This window comes from Podarcis vaucheri, assembly GCF_965113315.1.
Source record: "Podarcis vaucheri genome assembly, chromosome: 1".
Lineage (NCBI taxonomy): Eukaryota > Metazoa > Chordata > Lepidosauria > Squamata > Lacertidae > Podarcis > Podarcis vaucheri.
In genome coordinates, this window is record NC_138759.1 from 113,732,000 (window position 1) to 113,757,800 (window position 25,801).

Below are 25,801 nucleotides of genomic sequence, written 5' to 3' on the forward strand. Positions count from 1 at the left end.
TAAAAGTCAGATAGTTAGTTTATTTCCTTGACATCTGATGACAGCGAGCACAACCATCAGAACTAGTAGCTATTGATAGCCTTAATGGACTTTGGAATTGATTGCGGCATTAATTATGAAGCAAGGCAATTAGCAGATTCACACCAAACATTTAAAGCACATCTGCCATACGTTTGAAGTATGTGACTTCCCCCAAAGGATCCTGGGGAGTGCAGTTTTTCCCTCACAGAGCTAAATCTCCCAACATCCTTACCAAACTACAGTTCCCAGAATTCTTGAGGGGAGGGCTGTGCGCTTTCAATGTGCATTTGGGTGTGTGCTTTAGCTGTATGTGTCAGAAGAACTGCTGCTGTACTCTATCCAAACGAATCGAAACTTTTGCTTAAAAGTGCATTTTTTAATGTTATCTTAAATATGCTGCTTATACCGAAGCATCTCATTTACTTTTATATTAATAAACTAGCAACTGTTCCTCTCTGGAAGGAATGTTACATCTGAAGTTCCAGGCAGCAATAAGTAACAGGCTTTTTTATCTTAAAGGTGGGGGAGAGTATTCTATTTGCGTTCCTGGTTCACTAGACAGTGGAAATGACCTTGAAAAGTCCAGATTACAAGGAAAAACAAAGATAGGACTTTAAAATTAAGTTCTCCACTGTAAACAAAAGGAGCAAATGGGATGGAAGGCGCTGTGTGGGTGCCAACTCCCTGGCATCCAGAGTTGTGCAGAGTTGTGTACAGTATTTAGGGATTGACTTTTCCAGGAGGGATACCCTGCCCCTCCTCTACCAATCATCTTAGGGTCAACATTTGAAGCCCCCAAACCATTCCCTTCCCCTACCCAAGAATATACAAAGCAACATGGGCAATGAAATAACCTTCTGCACTCCTACAAATACTAAGGATCAACACAATATTCTTATCCTTATTCTCTCCTATCAATGCATGAAACAGGGAGAGCCTACCACTTTTCTGTTAATAATTTAGCCCAGGAGTTGCCAGCAGAGTCCTTCAGATGTTGGTTGACCACAGCTCTCACCAGACCAAGCTAGTATGGCTAATGGTAAGGAATTATGGGAGTTGCAGCCAAAGAACATCTAAGGTTAGCTACCCCTGGCCTTTTACTGCTCACAGATCCAGGGACAGTGGTGAATATCTAAAAAAACACCCAGATGTTTCATAATATAGTTTCAAATATTTATCCGTCTGCTTTATAATCCTGTGTGGATTTAATGGAAATCCATAACACACAACTCTCATAAACTGTTATGAAGGTTATCATTGGAACAAGCGATAGTACAAATAAATTAACAACCAAAAATATTGATTAAAACTTCTTCCCACCTCTGCAGTCCATCGTAAGTTACAGTTTCGATGTAATCGAACCGGCTATCCACCCAGTAAAGTCTCTTCGATACAATATCCAAAGTTATCCCAGCAGGCCAGCCTAATTTTGTTTTAACCAAGTCTAGGCGGTTTGTTCCATCCATGAAGGCTCTTTCCACTTTCGGGTCACCAGAGAGACTATCCCAGTCTGAGAAAAATAAATAACTATAAAAGGGAAGAAGAAAAGAAAAATCTACTGAGTGCCTCTCAGTCTTCAGAGAAGTACTAGAAATAGTCTTGTGGCATCAGACCAGCCGTTCTGCACACTGGCCACGATAGAACACATGAGGAACTAGGGTCAGTGTATATGTTACACTGCAAATTCTTATCACATCAGTCCCTCAAACTGCATGGAGGAGCTCCCCAGTAATGCCCTCTGTCCCATGCAGAATCATTGCAATGAGAAGACTATTCCCAGCATCTTATACAGTGGACTAACTACAGCAAACAGAGACCAAGGCCCTAATCTACTTACAACCAGTTGATTAATGTAGATCGCCTAAAGCAACAGAACTTTAAGGATGTGTCTGTCAGATGGATAGATCTTCTAAACCTGAGCAAGCTAGATATCAACTAAGTTGTCTTTTTCATCAACATATGTATAGTTATACTAAATCTCTTTGTAAGAAGACATTTCTAAGTAAGGTCACATACATACCATACCTTTGAAGTTCATGGCTTCCTCCAAAGAATCCTGGGAACTCTATAGTTTTTTCATGAGCGGTGGGAAATGTATCTCTGTGAAGGGTAAACTATGGTCCCCACGATTCTTTCAAGGAAGCCATGTTCTTTGAATGCATGGTCTGCATGTTGATGTGAGAGATAACTAATTATCACTATCTCCATTTTTATGTTCACACCCATCTTTCCCAGGCACTGATTCTGCAGCAAGTACTAAGAAGGCGCCTGCCATCTCCTGCCAAAGAAATAAACACAGTGAGTTGCACCATATTTCTTCCTCTTCTCTTGGATTCAGCAAAATGTTCCTATCACGACTCGTGTACTGCTGCTCCTGAACACAGTTGTTACAGCAGTGAACAAGGGAATGTAAAGCAAAATAATGAAATTCTGCAAGCGTCCACAATATTTCAAAAACTTTATACAGTTTACAAATGGAAGGGATTCTGTTTAATTCAGCATTATAACTTACCCAACAGTAGGATCGACAGCTATTCCTCTAGGGTTTCCCAAGCTTTCAGCAATAAGAGTTACTCGATTAGTTCCATCCAAATTTACCATATCAATTCTGTTGACACTGGTTTCTACTATATAGAGCTTGTTGTTAATCCAGTCCACAGCTAGGTTTTCAGGTGTGTCGACTGAAACATTTAAAACTTCATGGATTTCTGAGCCATCAATGCCAACTGAAAAAACCTGAAAGTAAAGTTTGAATTACAATGGTGAGGTCTTTGGAAATTTAGAGCCCCCTCTGAATACAGGTCTAGCATCAGCAATCAAATTTTTGTCTGCACAGACCACTTGAAATTTGTTGAGTCCTGGCAGATCCCTTAAATTATTTTTCTGCCTGTTGCAGCAATTGTATTGCGCTGCATTAGATGCTGTGTGGTTTTCACTGTATTTCACTGTATATTTCTTTTATTTCTTATATACTGTATTTTATTGTAAAGCAATTGGAATTCCATAGAATTCAATACAAGAACAGAATAAAATACAACACGATATAAAAAACAAAAGAAGAAAAATACAATTAAAAATCAATATGAAGACTGAATGTGATGGATGTGCATCTTCCATCTTCAACCACAAATGCACAGACATGTCATGGACCATCAGAGTGAACTTTGTGGACCACAGATTGGGAGCCCTTGATCTAGGGGATGCAGAGAACGGGCTACAGATGAAGGCAAATGTTCTCCACATCACTACTAACCAATTTGTTCTGAGAGACAAATCCTTCCTGCTCCCAAATATAGGTTGTTGTTGGGGTTTTTTTTTTTGGGGGGGGGGTTAGTAACTGGACAGCAGAATATTTTTAAGGGCATTTGCAAGGCAAGAGAAAAAGCAACTTGTTCTTCTTAACTCATATTCCCAATGTTTTTAAAGTAATTACTCTTGAACCATTTGGATTTGAAGCTGAATACACCTTTTGGATTATATGAACTTAATATAAGCAATGCATAAAAGCAATGGAATAAAATATTGGCCCATAGCACAACACACTGTCAATATTTCTTACCTAGAGCTCAATTATCTGTAATATACTTGAGGAATATTTGATTTTTATCTCCTCAGAGAACACAGTACTTTCACATTTTAAATGATCAAGTTTCAAGAAATTGCAAAGGAAAAAATACACTCAGTTTTGAAAGAATGTCTACTATTTCTCTTAATTAGGTTTTTGGACTCCATTTCCAATCATATTAAGGGTTGCTCAAGATAGTACCATAGCATAATAGTGTGCTTTGTTTGATAAATCACATGTAAGAGCATAGCTCGCAAGTGCGGTCATTATCATAAAACCATCTCAAAGTTCGTTTTTGTTGGGAAACAAAGGAGGGCCCTGCATCTGTTCCGAGAAATGAAAAGTTATCAACACATCCTACTCTTGGATCCCTCTGCTCCAAAAATGCCATTTTGCTCGACATTTCAACCTACCTTATCTTGCACTGTATCTGTCCAAAATACTCTACGCAGCTGAAAATGAAAGTCCACACCGACGGCGACTCCACGGTTCCGGGATCGGACTAGAGTCTGAAAACTGCGTCCATGAACATCTCCAACCAGCAAATCACGGCCATTAGAAAAAATAACTGAGGCAACTCCAGCTGAAAGAACAGATGGCATTAATGTGCCATTTCTTGTGCAGTTGGGCATTAGCTAGAAAACTACAGAAAGGGTGGGTAATGACCAACAGTTAACTGTGACAACTGGGTGTACCACCAGCCTATAAAATATTACCTTACAGGCACACATATTCTATACATTTTCTAGAATCTGGTTCTCTACGGCAACCCCAATATTAAGGCCGAATTTACACATGAAACAGAGGATCATGATGCCCAGATTATCTGGATAATGGTCTATACAGTTATCTGCTTGTATGAACTAGTATTCATGCGATTCGTATCATTGCCCTATTCGGAACATTTTTCATTTTCTATTGTTTCTTAGGTCAATATACAACCAAGACCTAATCCCACCACCACCAATTCATACAGGTAACTAACTATATCGCAGAAGTGCCCATATGGTTACACATTGTGGAAGAAGCCACATAACTGGTGTAACATGTAAATTGGGTCTCGTTCTCTGGGAGAAGATGAACTAGTACACATATTTAAAGTGCTAGGCAAAAATTATTCATTTCTCTTTGACGACTTTCATACTTTAAAAATATGTGCATTGTGTGCAAACTTGCCCAATTTAAAGCACCTTTAAGCATCACCGATTTCTGTTGTGGAGATAAATGCACATTTAAGAAAGCTGCCACATACTGAGCCGGACAACTGGTCCATCTAGCTCAGACTGGAATTTCTTTCTGGAGATATAATAATGGAATGTGGAACCTTCTGCATGCAAACCATGGAAGTTTGGCCACTGAGCTACGGTCTTGTTTAAACCTCTCCCATCTAAATCAATGGCACTTAGAAATCCTTAATGGCAGAAGGGGCGGGTGTCTTTGTTTTCATTACTTGGTGAAGGATACTGAGGGGACTTGCTGCCTGGTCTTCCAGCAACAACTGGCTAATAGGTAAATAAATGGTGCAGGCAGTGACAGCAAAGTGCTGGGAGGCCTTGCAAAACTTTAAGCATCCTTGCATTACACTCAAGGGCATTCCATTTATCACAAGCATATAATCGGCTTTCCTTTCAAGCACCTGTGAGATGACAAGATAATGTTAGCTTTCAAAGCATCGCTCAAGGGAGAAAGATCAGCTCCCAGAGCTACTGGCTTACATGAGGTATTGGCTCGGCAGTGGCGGTGATGCTCCAAGACGTAACCTTCTGCGCAGTGACACCGATGGTGGCCAACGCGGTCTTCGCACACTTGGTCACAAATGCCCCACGTCTTGCAGTCATCGAAGTCTGTGACACAGACAAGGTTGCAAACATTGCCAAGCACATTCTGTCCACAGAATTCATCACTTTCTTCCTGCCTATTTGCAGGAGTCCTATCTTACACAGATGCACATGCTTCCTTACTAACAGAAAGATGCCCATCAGATTCAGATGTTATAAACACATGCCTCTTCCATATTTTCCAGGAACTTAGGATCTAAAAATACCCAAGACTTCTGAGAGTATTTTGAGTAAGGGGTCCACAGGACACAGCAGCAGCAACCACAACAACCAGCTCCTCTATGTGGTTGCATTAAGTTTCCATTCTCCTTAAACTCACCCCAGACTGATGCCCATCTTTGGAAAACCGCTGCCTTGGCTAAAATGTGGGCTGCCATTTAATAAAGATGACACACTAACTATATGAGGCAGCATGTAATGCAACAGGTAGGACATTGGGTTTGAACCCTGGTTTCAAGTTTCAAGTTCAAACACTGGCTTTTGCTGCCCAGCCATGAAACAAACTGGGTGTCCTTTTGCCAATCACAACTCCTCAGTGCTCAGTCTACCCTGATCAAAATGAAAAAGAGATATATCAATTTATATGCTCAAATGCTTATTCAAACCAATCCCAACCACTTATTTTACAATAAAAACTCACAGCAACTCTAAATCAGATGTAAGTTAACTTGGAAGAAATGGAGGCAGTGAGAGATTTTACTTTCTTGGGCTCCATGATCACTGCAGATGGTGACAGCAGTCACGAAATTAAAAGACGCCTGCTCCTTGGGAGAAAGGTGATGGCAAACCTAGACAGCATCTTAAAAAGCAGAGACATCACCTTGCCAACAAAGGTCTGTATAGTTAAAGCCATGGTTTTCCCAGTAGTGATGTATGGAAGTGAGAGCTGGACCATAAAGGCTGATCGCCGAAGAATTGATGCTTTTGAATTGTGGTGCTGGAGGAGACTCTTGGGAGTCCCATGGACTGCAAGAAGATCAAACGCATCCATTCTTAAGGAAATTAGCCCTGAGTGCTCACTGGAAGGACAGATCGTGAAGCTGAGGCTCCAATACTTTGGCCACCTCATGAGAAGAGAAGACTACCTAGAAAAGTCCCTGATGTTGGGAAAGATGGAGGGCACAAGGAGAAGGGGACGACAGAGGACGAGATGGTTGGACAGTGTTCTCGAAGCTACAAACATGAGTCTGACCAAACTGCGGGAGGCAGTGGAAGACAGGAATGCCTGGCGTGCTCTGGTCCATGGGGTCACGAAGAGTCGGACATGACTAAACGACTAAACAACAAGAAAGTTAACTTGCTCTGTGATTTGTGAAAACCACCTTTCTTAAAATGATGGGGACCGCAATGCCAGTAGCTACGAGAGACTTCACAAAATCATGCTTTAGCAGAAGGGATAGGTCTAATCAATTTTTTTAAAAAACAATTGTGTGTTTTTATTAGGGGTTTCTCAGCTGCACTACAATCTTAACAATGAAGCAAATCATCTAAGTTTTGTCTTCTGACATTTCAGAAATCACCTTGAAGCCAGACGTGCCTCTTATTCTCTCATCTCACAACATTTATAACAGGAGCAAGCAAGAATCAGATTATTGACACTAATTTGGACTCGGCTTTCAGCATTAGAAGATTAAACTCCTCCATCTCAAAAACTGTAAGGACAACTGAAATTGGATTACTTTGCAGGTGAATGGCTTTTCGTTTGCAGTCTGAGTAAGGCAGAATGAAGAACAAACCAACAGATACTAGTCCTCAGGGAGGATGGGCTTGTACCACTTTAGATAGGGGGGCTCCCAAATTTGCATACTCCTTCAAACAAACAAAATTATCCACACATAGGAAAAAATAGGCTGACAGGAAGAAGACTGGACTGAACCCCTTCTTCTCTGCTAGCTAGTTTTCTGAATGGTGGAAGAACATTCAGCTGTCTGAGCAACCCTCCTTCCGTCATCCATAGTCTGAAGTGGTACTGTCAATATGCACCTTAAGAGAACTAGGTCAAAAGGTAATGGAGAGGATTACACAACCTTATTGTTCTAACTTACACCTTTAAGCATCACACACTGCAATACTCTGCCTTGTCACGCATGCAGAAGGCCCACTGCTTTCACTGGGGCATCACCACATATATAACTGAAGACAAGAGTAACACAACAAGCGAAAAAAAGCAAGTAGAAAAGCATGGGCTGTGCCATACATTGGAAAGCAAGCTACCATTTTTCTTCTGCTGCATTTGAAGCCCCACATTAAAGTCCCATGAATACCTGTTCAGATATGGGGCGCAGCTCCAGTACTAACACAGTATCCCTGTCCAACAGAAATTCACACCGCCAGAAATGCATTGATCTACTATTTGGCAAAATGCAAGCTCAACCACCCCATTGATACTTGTCAAAATGGTCTTTATTGGGAATAAAATGATTTAAATCATTCATGCTTCGCGACATCTGACATAGTTTGTGTACCTGTATGTTTCTGGAAAACATTTCTATAGATTATGAAGAAATATCCTGCAATCAGATGGTCACTGGTGTTCTTACATTCTCATCAACAAAACTATGAATAACTTGGAAAGCATTATAAACATCTCAACAGCTTCCACATTAATAGGGGTGTTAAACAATGTTTTGCTGAGATGTGTCAAATAATGGTTATAAAACAGGCAAACTTGCAGTTAAAATGCATGAATGATTGCTATCAGGCAATCTATCAATGGGTTACAATATCAAGCAAATCTGAACCCGTGGGTCACCGTAACAAAAGAAAAAATGGATAGTAACAATAGCTTTAGAAGACTGAAAGTTCTTAACATCCATGACAATTGTGGGGAGGAAGTTAAGAGATGGACGATCAATATCTCAACATTCTTCACTTACCAATGCAAGTGCGGCTGTCATTGCTGCTGATTATGTATCCTGCAGGACAATAGCATGTTCCTCCAGAAGGGGAAGAGTGACAGCGGTACTGGCAGCTCAACGCTGCACAGCGAGATATGTCTGCCAAAAACAAAGTCATTTTGAATATCGCCCTTAAGACACAGTATGAGCAGCTTGGTTCTGCAAACTGGTATTTTGTCACACATACACAATATCTGTTTCAGCAAACAGGGAACAAATGGGGAACCTTAACTATAAGCCAATGTGTGCACAATGCAAAGACATCACTTGGGAAATGCGACCATTTTGCACCATGAGTTCATCCAACAGCTATGTTCACAGGCCCTGTCAAACACATAACTACTAGTATGCAATTCAAGCTTAGGAATCGCACCCCAGTAGTTATGTGTTGGATGATTCCAGGTAAGCATTCATCTTAGGGAACTGCCACTGATCTCTGTAGACAAACCATACTTAAAATTATTGAGCCAACTTTTATGTGGAAGAAACATTGCAAAAATCAGGAAGGGTGTCCCAGACTTTGTGAAAGCAAGTTAAACAAAGCCTTCCTCCCTTTTCTTCTTTCCAATACTAGGTTCTCAGAGATGAACCATAGTTGCCTAGATGGCAAGACTGATCATTCCATACACTTTTGCATGTGTTATTTACTCACTGCAGTGTCTGCCTGCAGTTATGTTTGTTTCATCTTCTCTGCCTGGGCAGTCCGGAGTCCCATCGCAGACTTTGCCAATTGGAATACACTGTCCTGACAGAGGGCAGGCCCATTCACCAGGGTAGCAATCTCGATGCCCGCTCTCTAAGGAACAGAAGAGAAAATCATTGCACAATATCAAATAGTATTTCAGGTTTGAAGAAGCATTTGTTATTTTGAGGGATGGGGTTGTCACTAGCTATCTGAGCTGTAGTATAACTAGAAAAGCCTCCATCAGCCAATCTTTTACTTCTTTCTGCCTCTCTCTTTCAGCTTCATGGTACTTAAGAAAACAAACTTTTCTATTATTTCCAGAGACCAATTCACAGATTACGCAGAAATGAACCTGGGTTTGCCAACAAGGCAATGGCTGCCTCCAATCACAGCTCCTTGACATGCCCGCTTGTAAGATATTCCATGCTTGCAAATCGTTATCACTCATAACCACACACTGTATGTTGAAACATAAACTTAAAATGCTCTAAGTGCAAATCTAACAAATCAAATGGATGAAGTGGCTTCTGTTTCTTCAGGGGGGGAAACAGTATGGCAGAATACAGGCTGAATTTTAAAAAGACTGAGAATGTGTGTGTAATGGTGGAACTCTTACTGATTTCAGAAACATCTGTCAGGTTGAACAAGGGGCATATAGGGCCTCATGTCCTTCTGCTTTAGGACAGCCTATGGTCACACCATTTTGACAAATATGTCTTGGGTTCCACATACATATCTTTCTAACTAGGAATTAGACCTTTCTGGCATGTATTATGCGTTTTGGGGCAGATAGATTTTTTTTTAAGGATCTTGTCCGTTAAGTGTATATTATGATTTCATCACTTACCACATTGTCCCACTAACGCACCCTGAGTTTAAACTAAACCTCTGATATTACATCTTGAGCGCCAAAGTGCAGTTGAGGATTGATACGTCATAGTCTAATGTTCTGGACTGAACTTGGGAACAAAAGCTACATATTGCTTTAAAAATGTAAAAGGGGATGCAAAAATATGGCAAGTTATCTTCTACCTGCATTTGTATAAATCGTCACCCAGAAGGGGCAGAAAAGTCATATTTGCAAATGTCACTACTTTTGAAGCCAGCTTATTTCATTGCTTACCACATCCTATTTCATCTTCATTATCTTCACAGTCATCATCTCCATCACATATCCAGCTCTGATGAATACAGCGACCGCTTGGGCAAGTGTAGAAATTCCCTTTACAAGTTGCATATGCTGAGGAAGAGAACAGCAAAAAATAATAATAAAGAATTCCCCATATGCCAAACTTTTCACACTACCTCCCTGGACTCTAGACATGTGCACAACTTGCTGGAGCAAGCTCAGACCACCAAGGTTCAGTGCACAATGCTTCTGCTGCCTTCTTAACTTCTTTCTTTTCTACCAGGCCTGCAAGCAGGAGCACGGACAGCTGAACTGGATGAAAGCAGTAGAGCAGAGCAGAGCAGACCATGAGGGGACCCACAACCATGAGGGGACCCACGACATTACAAAGGCAGGAGAAAGACTGTCTTTAGGAAAGAAGCAGAGGTGCCTTGCATTCCAGCCCCCAAACAAATCTTCCTTCAAAGAGCACAGAGTGGAGAACATCCCCAGTATTTCTGCGAGAAGCCAAGTTACAGGGAACCAGGCAGAGGGCCTTCTCGGTAGTGGCACCCTCCCTATGGAATACCCTCCCACCAGATGTCAAAGAGAACAACAACTACCAGACTTTTAGAAGACATCTGAAGGCAGCCCTGTTTAGGGAAGCTTTTAATGTTTGATGTATCACAGTATTTTAATATTCTTTTGGAAGCCGCCCAGAGTGGCTGGGGAAACCCAACCAGATGGGTGGGGTATAAATAATAAATTATTATTATTATTATAACCTACCGTAAAGCAGCAAGTAGGAAGAATTTTTGTCCCATGTTACTGACCTTAGCTATGTTGACAGAGATATGTCCCATCTAGGGATTTCAGTAGCGGGGCATCATCAATCTTCAGTGTACATCCGCGTGCGCACACACACACACACACACACACACACGTTTGAAATGGTCCACGTTTGAGTGAACCTGCTCCACTGCTGGTAAAACTCACAGGTACGCTGTCCAATATTCTAAACAGTACATTTCATGCTTAATTCAAGCTCAGCCTCTAGGTCAGGTATGGGGAAGCTGTGGCCCTCCAGATGCTGTTGAACTCAAATTCCCATCAGCTCCATCCAGCATGGCCAGTTATCAAGGATGGTGGGAGTTGTGGTCCAACAGCAACTGACGAGCCACAAGTTCCCTATCTCTAAGCTGTAAAGTAGTGAAAGAAGCCCAAGTGAAGACTGACGTACTGCAAGAGTTTTCATCGCTCCTGTCTCCACAATCATCATCGTGGTCACAAACAAAGGCTCGGGGGATACATTCTCCATTTCCACACTGAAACTGGGAGTTGGAACATCCACGAGCTGAAAAGAAGGACAAACACATGAACGTGGCCTAGAAAGAAATGCCAGCATTTTGGTTATTATGACCAAGCACATCAGTTGAATCCTCCATGGTGTGCATATGCAGTACTTACTGCAGTTGGTTTCATCAGAGGCGTCTCTGCAGTCCACATTGCCATCACAGCGTTGGCTTGCATTAAAGCATGCTCCATTGGAACACGATAGCTGATCACATGTTGGGTACTCTGCAAGGGGAAAGATGCTTTACTCTAATGCATCAGAGGAAGCAGTTAGGCTATACATCAGCAACAGTGGCAGACGGACTCCAGCTTCCGTCAGCCTCAATCACCATGGCCTATGATCAGAGATCTTTGGGAGTTGTGGTCCATCATCATCTAAAGCAGGCATAGGCAACCTTCATCCCTCCAGATGTATTGGACTACAATTCCCATCATCCCTGACCACTGGTCCTGTTAGCTAGGGATGATGGGAGTTGTAGGCCAAAACATATGGAGGGCCAAAGGTTGCCTATGCCTAATCTAAAGGGCCATCTATTCCCCTCTTGGTGGTTCATTAATCTATTCCCCTCTTGGCGGAACCTTAATTTTGTTTTCATTGTTGCTTTGTGAAACATCCGTCTTCGTCCTTCTTTGCCACTGAGCTCTTGAATCATCCACCAGTTTTCCCAAGACTGCAAGCAATCTATGAAGTCTGCTTGGGCATCATTTACTTCTTCCCCAGAACCAAAACCAACCCAAGACATTTCACTGTCTGTGACGGAGCAGCAAATGGAAACTGAGGTCAAGGTGTATGGTATCCAAGGCCAGTCAAGTTATTCTAGAACTTATGGCAGAAAATCACCCAAACACTTCTCTTCCTCCCTGGCAGCAGAAATAGAAAACCAATACATTAAATAACTAGTGATCTGCTAACTAACGAACAGCAAAATTTCACAATGCTCAAAATCAGCTGCCCGAGGCAGCAACCTCACTCTGCCTAATGGTAGGTCTGGCCCTACCCAGAACAATCCTAGGAAGAGTTTGGGGGAAAGTGCTTGTGCACACACTCACTCCTACTTCTCTCAGCACCACAAGGAAATGTGATTGACCAAATGGAAGATCTCACAGTGTAGGATCTCCTCTCACCAATGAGTTTAAAATTTCTTTAAATACAGCTCCCCATGTTCAGATGACTGGGGGAATTCAGATGTTGTCATTCATTTCTTATTTCTGGTTCAAGCTTTGCAAACAAAGGGTACCTGCAACTGCAGAGCTGCAGAAACTCTAGACCTAGAACTACGATAGCATTGTTTTCCCATAATCTTTCCCATAGTTCATTAACTATTACTATTTTAATTCATTTGAAGACTTTTATTTCAGATTTATTTTTAAAGCGCAGTTTTTTGTTCCAACGTTTCCTATTGTGTTTCTAAATCATTGTCTAAATGAAGCAACAGTAGTAAAACCTTATGAGCCCAGGGCAGGATAATCATCGGAGACAGCTGGTCATTAGGAGCTAATGGGATTAATCTTGACAATATTGTAACAGCTGTTAGCTGCTCCAGAGACAGTGGCACGTATATGTGGTGTTGTAGACAGTGCAGTTGAAATGCTTCATTAACACATTCTTCGGCCAATCTTCAACCTGGTGTAGATGAGGGCTCCAGCTACTACAGCATGAAAACCACAGGGAATGCTCAACATGCCCCAAAAGTGGAAAATGCTGGCAGTCATATTCCTTTGACATTGATGATGCTTGGATTTGTGCCTGGTCCTAGAGACCATCTACAGCAGCAGCAGAGGAGGAGGAACAAAACACCGACAATTTCAGCAGCATGCACCAGCACACTATGTGTCAGCCATAGTTTATTTGGCCATCAGTTGGCGTTCTGATTCACATAGCAAAAATGTGTTGGCCCAACCACAGTTTCCCTACAGTTTAGCAGCACAGCGCAGAAGCAAAATAGTAAGTCATAATTGGCGCATTAAGATGCTTGTCCATAAAAATGGCAAATTACATGTGTCAAGAAATCAGGTTAGGGTTGGCTTGTATGGAGGCAGAATGTGTGCTTTCCTGAGCTAGTAGGATGCATGTAAGGTTAAGTCTGAACAGGACTGTAATAATAGCTGCTACAATCTTCAAAAGACCTGGCGTTTTAGAATTTCAGAGCTTCAGCTGGGGTGGGGAATAGGGTTGAAGCTTGGTTACATTTTGTTAATAGGAAAGCATGAAAGAAATATGGGATTAAAAATGGCTCCTATAAAACTAAGGGAAACTTTCAAGTGTAAGGCAATTATACCCACGCTAATTTCCGTGCTTTCCTTCTACATTCTTCACAATGGTTTTATCTGAAATGTTCTTGAGAGAGAAGCCAGGATTCTAAATCAGAGCAATGCATTTATGTAAGTGGAGAAAACCATTATTTTTATGAAGCAGAAACACTAATTAAATGGACTGGAGCTGAAACACTGGTCTGATGTTTATCTTAGCCTTTGCATGGGTAGTTTTTTCTTGCTGTTAATCCCATTAGCAGTAAAATGGGCTGTGGCCTTCGATCTGCTTGTTCCATTTTACTTTGCCTGTAACTGCAGAGCACTGTGCATTTGACCAATCTCTTAAATATCATACCTCATTCAGAAACATTGTTTATCTCCTACACAGTTAAACCTACTTCCAGCAATGCCAATTGCCAAATAGAATAAAGGCTCTTCAGATTCTGCTGGAGAAACCAAATTCTGTATGTCTTCATTTTCAGAGTTGTTTCAACAGCAGCTCGTTGCCTTAAAGCTCTCCTCGTCTTTATTGGGTGACAGTATTTTCGTTCATGGGTCCCATTCTTTAATTCTGACTTCAAAGCACTGCTATTTATCTTCACTTCTATTGAACATTATAGCTGAACCCAGTCCACTGGCTTTTGCAAGAGAATTTTATACAGAAGCTAGTCACAGGCAGTCACATGCCGCATGACATTGGGGACATTTTTCTACAGGGATTTTGCAGAAGAGGTGTACGTTACTCTATTAGTGAACCCTATTAAATGGCCTTGATGCATTAATAAATCTGTGCAGACAGATCTTTCCGGGGCTGAAGATCCTGCCACATGAAAGATTCTTTGAACAGAGTGTGGTAAAAGAGGGCTATGAGGGGCTCATATTGTTTGTCACTTTATCCACATTGTATGCCCTCCAAAACATTAGCACACTTTTGCTATTCGCTGCCATTAGGTTTCCCATAATCAGTGCAATGCTCCTATCTTCAAGACCCCACACTAACAGGCACCTCCCTTGTGTTGATTAAGAAGGTTTGTCAACACCAACCCTTTAATTAGTCGTAATGACTGTTGCTGAAAGATATGAAGCCTTCCCTCAGTCCAAGGCTGAGTCTACCACTCTGTAACAATCCCAGGATTTATTGGTCCAAGGATTACTAAACAGAGACCAGGCATTAACCCTGGGTCTCCCACACTGCTGTGCGAAACTAATCACCTTAAAGCAATGACAGGCCCACTTAACTGATTTGGCTGGGAGCGGGCTTTAAAATTAAACAGAGTACTTTTGAACTTTTACACCTTAATTTTTGTGCTTCACTGACAAAGTTTAGCAAAAACTACAGAATTCAATTAAATCCACTGACTGAAGCATAGCCAACCCGGTGCCCTTTATATGCTGCTGGACTAGAACTCCCATCATACCTCACCATAGTCTATGCTGGCTGGGGCTGATGAGAACTGCAGTCCAAAACACCTGGAGGGAACCACAGTGGCCTAATTCTGCTGGATAAATGAACTGTCTCTAAGGCACGTTGATGAGAAATTGTTCTTAGAACTCAAGGAAATGGTGAATGGAAATCATTATTGGAGATTCATTATTGACCAGAGGGAAGAAAAACCTTTATCACAGGGCTATGAGAATATCAGGGCAGGAAGCAGAATGTAGTAAGGAAGGCAGTAGAGATGGCACCCATTCATAATGCAACTTTCAGAAGTTCCACAAATAATAGTTATGTTCCTATAGACTACCTTTGTCTACAGTTTTGGGAAACACAGAGTGGTTTGTCCAAACTAACATCCTTAAGGTTCCACCATTGGTCTAATGTACGTATGTAAATTGTTTCACAGACATACGACACACAATACTGTTGTTGTTTTTGTCATACCCACTCTGGTGGTTAACACTGTTGCGTAGGATAACACGGGGCCATAATGAACAATAGGCAATAAGGCATGGTACTCAGAGCCCATGTTTAATAAGCAAATGATGCAAGCAGATGTCCACAATTACACTGTAATCCCCATAAACTCTCTGCTGCTCGTTTCTTTTTAGCCTACTCTTGTCATGACTAGCTGGGCTGACCCTCATTTGTCAATCAAAAGGGTGGAAATCATAGATGGTGTGGAAACAATGGGAAAGAAGTTAGTTTGGACACATCCACCCAGAGACTTAATCATTGAGAAAAGAAGAAACAAAAACATGCTTTCAAGTAATCAAGTTTTCCTCTACCAAAGGCACATTAAAAACTATTTTCTCCTATAAAGGCCACACTTGCCAAGATATGAAACTTCTTTCCAGCCCTAGTACTTGGCTCCTTAAACCACTGGCATACTCATAGTCTTTAGCGCCGCTGGCATACTCATAGTCTTTGAGGTTGTCTGTGGTTCTGTTACATGGGAAAATTCCAAGCTGGCTTCTCTTGGATGCCATTTATTCCAGTTTGTGTCTGAACTGCTTACCGTTTTGGATACGTTATTGATTTTAGCGAATGAAAGGGATAAAAGGCTGCTGGCTCATCATAAATGCGATCTTTCCATGTGCAAGCCATTCAATTTTTTTTTGCCTCATAGATAAAGTTGCAGAATATTCCAATCCGGTAGAGAATTGGCTAAGGCAGCCTTACCCAGCCCTAGGTCTGCTGATGTTGTTGGGCTACCACTAACACCATCTCTGAGCTTTGGCTGAGGATGATGGGGGTTGTAGTCCAGCTGGAGACCCAAGGTTTGAAAATGCTGAGCTAAGGGGATGAAGAGGGCTACTTTCTTTTCCAGCTTGCCCTCCCAAGTACTGAGGCCAGGCTATATGTTCACAGTGGTTCTAAAAATATATATTAAATACCACTACAGATGAGTTTCAACGTCTAGCTTCAGCTGTTTTATGGATATCACTTGTCACAGATGCAGAACTCATGGCAAACCCCATCTTCTATGTATGAAATACTATCACCAAACATGACAAAAGTGGGTATCAAAACAGGAATGGCAGGTTGATGTGGCTGGTGGCTCACCACCTGACAACCACAGGTTCCAGCACCCTATGTTTACTTTGGCCTAGATTTTGTTACCTACTTCCGGAGAAAACAATATGTGGTTATGTCCTAGGCAGGTGGAGGGGGGCACCTGCCTCACAATCTGTTTCATGGCAAAACTAATTCACTCTCAATATCTGTCAGGTATGCCAGAAAAGCAAACTGAGAGTAGCTTAGAAGTACAATAAGCATCCCTTTGAAAAAGGCAGCCTCAGACCTGTGTTATAATTAGCCTTTTCTTACACAACAATATCATTCAACAAGGACCCTTCAAGAAGGACTCTACACAGTGACAGCGGACACAGAAGGCTGGTTTTGCTCCTGAAACCACAGTCTCTACTTTCTGGCTCCTATACACCTAGTGCTTTAGCCCTTCTACATGACTCCCAGTGCCTTCTCTCAATTTCTGTATCAAACTGGGAAAGAAGCACTTCGCTTTCTGTAGCCCAAATAAAAGGGACTTGATCTTCATTTGAATAACGGGGTTCTTTGACGTGTTTGTTTTACACCCAAAATTCAAAGTCCATAGATTATGTCAAGGATGGGGAAACTGTGCCCCTCCAGAATATGTTGCTTGACTACAACTCCCATCATCCCTGACCCCTGGCCTTGCTGGTTGCAGTTGATGGGAGCTAGAGGTCAACACTATATGGTGGGCCCCACCTCTGGCTAATATGCAGGTGTCCCCAACTGTACCTCTCTGCATATACTTGTTTTTCCAAACCAAACTGCTTATGCTAACTTTGGGCTGTTATCTCTTTGTTTAGCATCAGAAAAAAAGAAGGGAGGGAGGACGGGGGAGAGAGAGGGGGGGGAGAGGGAGAGAGAGATTCTTACAAACCATACCCCACAACATAGCAATAATTCAGGTAATAAGTCTTAAAACAATGTAGCTGTTATAAGAGCATCAACACTAATCCATGAAAGAATCTGCAATGAAATTTTGATAACAAGAAGCATATTGTGGCCATTTCTGTCCATCAACAAACCTCTTAATCTTACAAATTGATTAAAATGCCAGCGAGACAAGGGATGAAACCAAATCTAGTGCTAAAGATTGAAAAGTACTCACGGCAGCCTCTCTCGTCTGTTTCATCTGTGCAGTCTTTGACTCGATCGCACCTGTATTCTCCTGAGATACACTGTCCGTTTGTACATGTAAACTGCTGACTGGAGCATGTTCGCCCAGCTGCAAAACACAGTTTGCTTAGAAGTGCATCACTTATATAGAGAGAAAAATATTACTTTTTTTGTTTGAAGCTGTTTCCTATCTCTCTCTGTATCCTTTTTTTTTTTTTTACTTTATTCTATTTTCTACTATGTATTTTGTAAAATGGTTTGTCTGTCTGAGGTGGCAGAGGCAGTTTTCATCTACGCTTGATATTGGGTGCCATTTTGGATCAAGATGGCAGACCAAGCCATTGCAAACAGCACAGATTTGGAAGGCTCTGAATATACTGTTGCCAAATCTGGTGTGATGGTTCCAAACTGTGCCAATCCGGATGCCTCCAAAGATGCACTGTCGCCCAATTTCGTGTTATGCTTGCAAACTCGATTCCTTTATGAGGTGGTCCAAGGACTTATCAGTCACTTCTCTCCTCAGTTTTATCACAAAAGATAAAACACCAGCTGGAGGAGCACCTGCTGCCACCATGCCTACTGCAAAGGATGCCCTGCGAATACTTGAATTATGTGTCCTCGCTCTCAGAACAAAAACTGAACAGGAAAAAACAACGCTGTCACTATGGCTCTGTTGTATGCAGATGGATTCACTTTGAAGATTTCAGAGCCGTAGAAGGGATTTGCAGTCATATTTCTCATGAACAAATCCAAACCAAGTGCAGTTGGCTGCGGCCATTACTTATCAACTATCACTGATAATATCCTTCAGTCGTAAAGGTAAAGGGACCCCTGACCGTTAGGTCCAGTCGCAGACGACTCTGGGGTTGCGGTGCTCATCTCGCTTTACTGGCCAAAGGAGCCGGCGTACAGCTTCCGGGTCATGTGGCCAGCATGACTAAGCCGCTTCTGGTGAACCAGAGCAGCGCACGGAAACGCCGTTTACCTTCCTGCCAGAGCAGTACCTATTTATCTACTTGCACTTCATGCTTGTGAACTGCTAGGTTGGCAGGAGTTGGGATGGAGCAACGGGAGCTCACCCCGTTGTGGGGATTTGAACCGCCAACCTTCTGATCAGCAAGCCCTAGGCTCTGTGGTTTAACCCACAATGCCACCTGTGTCCCCCTTCAGTCATAGGAACCCGCTAAACATCAGCCTGAAGGAGAAGAATGAACAACCCCTGTTCACTGTGGTGCAATGGCCAGGTGAGAGAGATACTGCTGTAACAGTAGGTTTCCTGTATCACAAGAAGGTTGGACTAGACTGTCTTTGAGGTCACTTTTAACGCTTAAGGTTCTGTGGGTGGATGGAAAGAGTAACACTGGGCTACCTTTTGCGAGTGTCCAAAGTGTGGCTTGCTCTCTAGTACAATAGTTAGGTGACCACACACAGCAAGCAACAAGTGCATCTTCCTGAAAATGACTCGAAAACAGAAGCAGGACTTTGCTTTACAGCCACTTCCCAAAGGTCTTGAGTTAATGTGTAGACGTGCAAAACTAAAGCAAGTGTCATGATTTAGTCCAGTGATGGCTTAGAAATGCCTGGATTTTGCCCTTTACTGATTCCTTAGTAGATGTGTAACTATTTGTGGCATTAGCCCCTAGTCAAAGGGTGATGAGGACAAAGAACAAGGTGAGCTTGTCTTTCTCTTCTAGAGCGTGCTAAAAATAATAATAATCTGAAAGTCTTATCCTTGGTCAATAGTCCAAATCTTGATCTGCAGCACAACTGGGGAAATTAGTTCCCAGAAAGTGAGTATCTGAGCAGAATTTGGGTTGGCTTAGCAATTCCCGTAAATAACATGAGCACAGGCAAAATTTGAACATTGTCTGAACATAAACCCACAACAAGCCCTCCTGGACCCTAAACTTCAGGGCAAGTAATTGCACTTCTTTATCCATCCAAATTCATCCTAGCAACTCTTGTGAGGTTAGTTGCTCTTCTTCCCATTTCACTTAAGTTTTGGATTGAATTTATGGTTGCACTGTTAAGGTCCCTAAAACGAAGTCCAAAGGTTAGCTTCTTTCCACAGAAAGTCTTAAAGCAACTTACAAAGATAAAAACCCACAACCCACCCATCAACAAAGGCTTGAAAGGTCACTTAATGGGTAAAATAGGATGCTACCTTCTATCAGATTGGACCACTAGTCCATCTAGTTCACTATTGTCTACTCTGATTGGCAGGAGCTCTCCAAGGTTCAGACTGGAGTCTTTCCCAGCTGTACCTGGGAGACAACAGGGATTCAACATGGAACCTTCTGTATACAAAACATTCATGCTGTACAACTGAGCTATAGGAGTCACTGCTAGTTCATAACTTACGACATTGTTGACGTTCATCAGAGCCATCTTCACAGTCTTCTTCATCATCACATACCCATGGCAGAGGAATGCACTCTCCGTCGCTGTGGCACTGAAATTGATTTCCGTCACAGGTGGGATGTGCTAGTGAGGGTAAGCAAATAATGTTTGAAACCACCAGCTTGGATGTTAGGTAAATAAAGAGATTTAGCTACTAAAATGGCTTCAAGTCTTAACAATATGCTCTTGGTGCAAGTATGCTAGCTTTGTCATGCCATTTGGCTGGGCTAGACTGGAAGACACCTTTCCAATGTCACAGTAACAGAGACAAAAACTTTAATTTGCCTCTGACGAAGTTCTCCAGTTTTATCCTCAGTTTATCTTATAAACCAGTGGTGATCTCTAATAAGGAAATACAGCCACGCTGTCAATGTCAACATACGTAAGTCAAACAGGTGCATGAGGGAGCAGACATCATAGTCAACAGATGTGTGTCCCAGAGTCCTGGAATACCCAGTTCCAGAGAGTCCTAAGAATACCAATTCCCTTAAACCTTAAATACCTCCACATTCACTATGCCTGTCTTATTCTGACTTTAACTGACTTCATATTGCACCTCTTCTCAATTAACACTTCATGTTACCACCTAGCCCTCATTGCTGACAACGTTTCATAATCCAAGAGACACAGGAGACTGTAAGAGAAAGCCAAAGCAAAACAGACCCAGAAGGAAACATATATAACAGACTTAATCACTCAGTTGATTCAACCAGTCAACAGACCTCACAATAAGACCTAGACATCCATTATAAGATCAGATAACTCTACTGACTGGAGGGTAAACATGGTTACATTTATTTGGATAAAGTCTTAGCTCGAAACTTCTAAGTTCTGCCAATAAACAGAAGACTCACATCTTTGCATCTCAGATGAAGCTATCTCTCCTCCCTCTCCCAACAGCTCTGCTGTCCAGTCCACAGCTACCTCTTACAAATTGGAGTTATGGCTATTCCATTACATAGCTTTTATCTGTCATCCCACTAGGGTTAAGGAAACAAGGGCTCCTCTTCCTCCCTCAGCACCCCCAGTTCTCTGAAATAAGAGAGAGAGAGAGACAAGGAGGAGGAGGATGCTCCCATGTGGGTGTTGACTTTTATATAGAAGCACTTATCAACCAGTACTCTAACATGACAAATTCCATTTACTGTTTTACTCCTTGAATTAATAGTCTTCCCCCCTTATCTCAGCCCAACTGGAGGCATGTCAAGCCACCAGCTTCAGGCCACAAGCTGAATAAAATCACTTAAATCAAATCTATAAAGCTGTATGATGACATCATGGGGCAATTGTAGAGTCCATTTATTAGACATCTGAGAGACTCCGCAACCAGCCACCAATCCAAATAAGGTTCTACATTTCCAATTTCTATGCAGCTCCTCTACAAACATCGTGCTGAGGTCCTCCATAGTCTCCAGCCATTCAGTAAGCGCTCTCTGCTTCCTTGCAATTCTCAGCATAATTGTAGAAGTGCGGCAATGTTCACTATGCCACATGATGGAAGAAGGCGGAAAGTCTGAGAGGCTACAAGGGTAGGGGTGGTTAAAGTGCCTTCCACACAAACGTAAAAACAGCCTTGCTGGGTCAGACCAAAGGTCTACCTGGTCCACCATGCTGCTTCTAAACATGACTAGCCTGACTAGACCTGACTATACACAAGCAGAACACAAGAACAACAGTCTCTGGGCAGGAAAAAAATCATTTAATTATTGTGGCTTAACAGTCACTGGTAGATCTATCCTGCGTGAATTCATCTTCTTTTTCTAAATCATCTAAGCTAGTGGCCATTACACTAATAGCAACGGCTAGATTTTATTTTATTTTTTAGCACAGGGCATGGGTACACACACGTTTTGAATGAGCTTAATTTCACTTACGGCAGCCAGCTTCATCGGAGTCATCCGAACAGTCCCTTGCTCCATCACATCTCCAGTCGGCGGGGATACAGCGTCCATTTCCACAACGAAACTGTCCACTTTCACACCCTGAAAGCAAGCAATACAGCTTGTGTCCTTACTTTTGTATCAAACAGCAAGTACAGTGGTACCTCTGGTTGGGAACGGGATCTGTTCTGGAGGCCCGTTCGCAACATGAAAAGAACGCAACCCGCAGCAGTGCGTCTGTGCACATGTGGGTTGCGATTAGCCGCTTCTGCGCATGCACATGATGTCATTTTGCACGTCTGCGCATGCGGGAGCAGCGAAACCCGGAAGTAACCCTTTCTGGTACTTCTGGGTCGCCGCGGGACATAACCTGAAAGAACGTAACATGAATCGGACATAACATGAGGTATGACTGTAGACAATATGGCTATCTTCAAACACAGTCTTACAGAATGCCCCGCCACACATAAAACGGCCGAATTCTGCTTTCAATAGTAGACCAATGTGATTTCACACAAGACAGCCACAAGTCAAACCATGTAAACACCAAAGCAGAAGTTATCTACCTGCTCGTATTTTTTTAATAATGACGCCCATTACTGCTGTGTTAAGAAGCCAAAAAGCACCGTGACAAAGCTAACATTTCAGCAAGCGTTGAACCCATTTGTCACAAATAATCCACATACTTCTATTTTAAAATATAGTGTCACATTTATGAAATGTGTTTGGATCATGCATTTAGATCCCCTTGCAGTTATAATGCAGAGAGAGGAGATCTAGGAATGGTTGGGAATGGTTTTCTATGGTTGGAGAGACATTCCTTGGTCTGAACTCTGTCCATACAGATGGTTGTAAAGCTGCTATAGGAATGCACAGTCCAACATTGGTAATTTTTATCTCTTCACATGCATTTATCCAGGTACAGAAGAAGCCTTCAACCAGTGTATTTCAAAATACCACTATTCCATTTATCTGGTATGAAGCTGTCATTATATGGTATAACAACATGGAAAATCGTTCTATCCAGTGATGTGTAGAAAAAAATTCAAACAAATATTTTTCCATGGAAATCTTTCCATTTTTAGAAATGCATTGTTTCTTTTTAAAAAAATCTATTAGTAACATAATGAAAGGAAAGAAGATGTCAAATTTGGCAACTGGAATGGGCAGAATACTGGTGAAAATCTAAAAGATGTACAGTGGTACCTCAGGTTAAGTACTTAATTCATTCCAGAGATCCGTTCTTAACCTGAAACTGTTCTTAACCTGAAGCACCACTTTAGCTAATGGGGCCTCCAGCTGCCGCTGTGCCGCCGGAGCACAATTTCTGTTTTCATCCTGAAGCAAAGTTCTTAACCTGAGGTACTATTTCTGGGTTAGCGGAGTCTGTAACCTGAAGTGTCTGTAACCTGAAGCGTATGTAACCCGAGGTACAACTGTAATTCGTTTTTTGAGAAGGGTTTTGTGTGCTGGATTATTGCTAAGGCAGAAGGAAAATACTTTAGTAATATCACAAAGTGGGTAAGCAATGCTGTTGTAGGTGAGATTTGTTCTAAATTAACAAGGCAGTGAAAATGACAGGCAACTGGATAGCTGTTCCCTATAAACACGTTCAATCAAGTCGTGTTTCATGAAGTTTCAGAAAGGATGACAGTTCAAAGGGCAAAAAGCAGCAGCAAAAAATAACCTCTCTCATCGTCTGTCGGACCAAACAAAATCTTGTCTCGTCTTATTAACCAAGTGTTAAAAAATTGCTTATTTCCAATTACAACTCATCAGAAAGTAACTCATGAGAAACAGGCAACGCCAGTAAATCCTTGAACTCACAATGAGATAAACAGACAACAGATTATCTGAGCTCCGACAGAAAGACCAGGCATATCACCGCTCATAAACACAGCTAAGTGATGTACTCCTTTGGTGTATACCGTAGGCAAACGGCTTTACGTGAGGAATGTTCAAATCTGATTGTCTGGTAGTGACATCCTGATTTATAATGTATCCTACAAATGGTCAGATATTTCGCTTGGATAAATGGTGGTACCGGGTGGTACAGGAACATGTACACCCAAATACCTTCTAGACTAATGCATGATGGTGGTTGGTGGTGCAGGTCTGGGGTTGGTGGTGCAGGTCTCTTATCAAGTACCTTTAAAAGCACAACAACCTCCCTTGCAAAAAATGCCCCGAAGGAATGTATAAATGCATGCTGGAATCTCTGGCCCTTTGATTGAATTCTGCCCTGCAAATGAGAGAATCTTGGGGCTAGTTAAAAAAACAAACAAACCTGGGCTGTTAACAAAGCAAGCAAGAAAGAAAATTACAAAGTAAATGGTGTGTACGTAAAACAAGCAAATGAAACACCGCATTTACTCATTTAATATAGCACGGAAAGGCCTGCACAGGTATTGTGTATGCAATGCGATTTTAGGAAGCACGCTGCCCTACAATGTATGTGTCGCACAATTCCATTTAAGAATAACATTGCCGTTTTTTCAAAGTGAAAAACAGCAGGATTAATTACTAAAGCTTAATGGAATAATAGTAACCCTTACAGTCATTCTAACATTACCCAAAAATAAAAAATAAAAAACCCAGCCATTCATATCTACACACGGTTGGTGTTGTAGCAATGCCCGCTTGCACAATTCATCAGCAGACCTACTATAATTCACTTAATTATAGCATGAGTCTTTCCAAACGTAATCTTCTCTGCTGGCTTATTCCATGAATGCTGCAGCCTCAAACTATGATTGCACAAAAGCAAAACAGCCTGGCACATGGGTGATTTTATGCTTTCTATTCACTTAGTAGTCACCTACAAAGAAAAAAGTATTCCGTTAAGCTGGAAAGGGTCCTTTGAGGTGAGAAATGAAGGCTAGTAATCAATAGTTTAAAGGTTTTTTGTCACAAACGGGCTTAAATACATGTTTCACCTGTGAACTAGTGAGCAATAAATTGCAGTCAAAATGTACCCTATTTTTTGCACCATAACACTCACTTTTTTCCTCCTAGAAAGTAAGGGGAAATGTCTGTGCGTGTTATGGAGCGAATGCCGACGGGTGGCGGGGAGGATCTGTTGCAGTCGTGAGCAGAGGATCCATGGTTCCCCTTCCTTCCCTCCTCTGTGGTTACAAAGCATGGATCCACATGGATCCTCAGGATTTTTGCATTGGGCTACTCCAAACTCACTGTCAGATCACATGTCTGTGGCCACAGCATGAACCACAAAAATCATATATCCACTATTTCGTTTAGAATTTTTTTTTTCTTGTTTTCCTCCTCTAAAAACTATGTGCGTGTTATGGTCTGGTGCGTGTTATAGAGCGAAAAATACGGTAATTTAGCAACCACAGCCATTTATGCCTATGATATACTCAAAACTTCAGTACAGTACAACTAACCTAGATAGTGCAGATATATATCTGCATTGCAATTATAATCCATAATTGATCTATTTTCTGTACACTGCCTTGTTGCTGCACACGAAAGACACCACAGAAATCTTTTCATAAATAAAACAAATAAACAAATAAAATTAATACAAAAATTGACAATGTGATAAAAATCATTTTCCCTACAACAAAAACTGATGACCTTCTTGATCTGTCCTTGGTAGTTGAGAATATAATTAATAACATTTTCTCATATTTTGAACCAACCTCTGAGGTAGCTTATGTCCCTTGTTTATAGACA

General features: G+C 41.7%; 1 protein-coding gene across 1 annotated transcript in view; it reads right to left on the reverse strand.

Moving 5' to 3' along the window:
* Nucleotides 1–25,801, reverse strand: part of LRP2 (LDL receptor related protein 2) — a 154,274-nt gene that overhangs the window by 100,429 nt on the left and 28,044 nt on the right. The window contains 12 exon segments of the mRNA XM_082236526.1: nucleotides 1,342–1,548; nucleotides 2,534–2,757; nucleotides 4,000–4,169; nucleotides 5,302–5,430; nucleotides 8,301–8,420; nucleotides 8,974–9,117; nucleotides 10,130–10,246; nucleotides 11,355–11,468; nucleotides 11,582–11,692; nucleotides 17,818–17,934; nucleotides 20,187–20,309; nucleotides 22,100–22,207. Of these exon segments, the coding sequence (XP_082092652.1) occupies nucleotides 1,342–1,548; nucleotides 2,534–2,757; nucleotides 4,000–4,169; nucleotides 5,302–5,430; nucleotides 8,301–8,420; nucleotides 8,974–9,117; nucleotides 10,130–10,246; nucleotides 11,355–11,468; nucleotides 11,582–11,692; nucleotides 17,818–17,934; nucleotides 20,187–20,309; nucleotides 22,100–22,207 (1,684 nt within the window).